The 2,471-nt window shown below is 42.0% G+C and overlaps 1 protein-coding gene across 1 annotated transcript in view; it reads right to left on the reverse strand.

Annotated features, from left to right (window-relative positions):
* Positions 1–1,116: 1,116 nt before the first annotated feature.
* LOC106806408 (double-stranded RNA-specific adenosine deaminase-like) overlaps positions 1,117–2,471 on the reverse strand; it is a 16,815-nt gene continuing 15,460 nt past the window's right edge. Inside the window, exons 13-14 of the mRNA XM_014808332.1 lie at positions 1,846–1,929; positions 1,117–1,401 (exon numbers count right to left, since the gene is read on the reverse strand). Of these exons, the coding sequence (XP_014663818.1) occupies positions 1,254–1,401; positions 1,846–1,929 (232 nt within the window). The 3' untranslated portion in view covers positions 1,117–1,253. The remainder of the gene's footprint in view (positions 1,402–1,845; positions 1,930–2,471) is intronic.

Raw genomic sequence — 2,471 nt, forward strand, 5'->3', positions numbered from 1 at the left:
CTCTCTCACACACGCACACACACGCGCGCGCGCGCACACACCTCTCTGTTTCTCTCGCGCTCTCTCTCTCTCTCTCTCTCTCTCTCTCTCTCTCTCTCTCACACACACACACGCGCGCGCGCGCACACACTTCTCTGTTTCTCTCGCGCTCTCTCTCTCTCTCTCTCTCTCTCTCTCTCTCTCTCTCGCTCGCGCGCTCTCTCTCTCTCTCTCTCTCTCTCTCTCTCTCTCTCTCTCTCTCTTCTCTGTCATCTACACAAACGAAACACAACACAACACGCACACCCCCATCTCTCTTTCTCACATCACACCACGACAACACACACACTACCACGCCGCACGCACGCACTCAGCGACGCACGCAACGCCGACGCACAGCTCTCTCTCTCTCTCTCCTCATTCTCTCTCTACTCTCTCTCCCTCTGTACACCATTACAACACTCCCTACGCACAGATTTACGTAAATTTATAGCTTGAGAATGCACCTAAAACGGCTCGCTTTGCGTAACAAATCGTACGCAAATTAACTAAAGTAACTGCGTTGATAAATCGCAACTTACAGAACTTCGATCTGGTACACACACAAGATTTACGCAAAATATTTGCGTTAGCAGCTTATGAATCATGAATCTACCCGGACCTTACCGTCAGTTGTCAATCCACACACGTATCAGAGTCTACAGTTTCTGTCGGCTGTACAGGGAGGGGGGGTCCAGGGTCACGGACCCCTCGAGCTCGGCGCAGAAAACGCATGCTATTCAACAAAAATTCTCCAAATCTCCCCAGAACACCGCCCCCCTTCGCGTGCTCCTAACATCCCTCTTTCGAAAATCCTGCGTACGCCACTGGTGATAGCAGTATATTCTAGCCATATATTAATGTTTGCGTGCGTGGTGTTAATGTTTGTTTGTTTATGTGTGTGCGTGGTGTGCCTGTGTGCATGCGTTCTGTGAGCGTTTAGTACAAGGGTTAATGGAATTAGTGATAGGCCCCTATCACCACTAATAATTGCAAATTTACATAAATTGATCACAGTAAAGTTATAAACCAACTTTACATGATTTTACATAATTACATTCATATTCTACTTTCATTTTAAAACTGAAATACAATAACTATCATAACTGAAAATTTTAATTTCAAATTCAACGAAATATACTCGTAAAAAATGGCATTTTACAATGAAGTATAATTACTAATAGCACTAAATACCTCCTCAAACTCTAACCAATGAGATACATGAGAAGTTTCTTTTAGAATAACTTCTCTTCCATAGGTTTGCATATCCACGTTCCCATTCCCCGGTTCAAAAACAACTTGAAAAGTTGTGCCTTCGCCTGCTGGTACAAGGTAGCCGTTTGTTTAGCCTTGTAGTAGCATTCTGCTCCTAGGAGGTCCATCCTAGAAAAACACAAGTTATAATTTTATTTATTTATTAATTTAAAGACAGTACATTTGTAACAGATATGTCAACATGAGCTTGCAAGCTCCTCACCGTAATTATACTGTCTGTGTTTATGTATGAGAATCAAATATCAAACCATGCATTAACACTTCCCAACACTTCGTCCAACACTTTGCACCTATTTACAGTAAGGAAACATTACCTTAAAACAAAACATCGCAGTCAGATGTTCGATCATCATCGTTCATACTTATCGCTTGCAAGTGCCAGTGTTCAATCAATATCACGTTTTATACATATACCCATGAGACAGCAGCAGCACTATCAGCACATGCATATGATATATTTTCACACATACTACATGTTATCAGGAGCGTATAATGACAAATTTGTCACTGTACACTCCTAATGCTATATATCGAAATGCCTGTGACAATTACCTATGAAACAGGTTAGACGTCTCTTTGAATTTTTCGTACAGCTTGCATTTGGCTACTCGTGATATGGAGGTTTCATCCAGAGCCCTGAAAGCAGACAATAACGGGTCAACCAGTAATGTACAACACAAAGCATGAAACCAGGGCTTGAAACTAACGCTCGCCCGCTCGCCCGAGGCTAGTAGAAATCAGTAAGGGCTAGTAGAATGTCTGGTCTGACCAGCCCTGTTGGCGAGTGGGAATGCCTACCAGATAACATATTACTAGTACTTTTTCAGCTACTACTAACCCGACCAAACTACTACTAGTAATAAGTAATATAAAATTTGCGTGTGCAAACATAATAAAATTGCAAAACCTAAACTTAAAACAGTCACAGTACCTCAGACAATAAAATCGGTCCAACCACCATGCTACTCTATTCGCAAGCTCATGCCAATCCCCTCACAGCGTATATACGCAATACGTTTCTGTTCTACGTTCTGTTTACGTTCGTGGAACGGTTAGTTAACTTGGTTTACGTTTCAGCTGACCTCAGGGTTAAACACTACAATCCCTCCCCTTTTCAAACGAAGATTATTTCAATTTGACGGTTGCTAAATATCAAATTAGAAACTAAAATTTACTTA

This window comes from Priapulus caudatus, unplaced genomic scaffold, assembly GCF_000485595.1.
Source record: "Priapulus caudatus unplaced genomic scaffold, Priapulus_caudatus-5.0.1 Scaffold158, whole genome shotgun sequence".
NCBI lineage: Eukaryota > Metazoa > Priapulida > Priapulimorpha > Priapulimorphida > Priapulidae > Priapulus > Priapulus caudatus.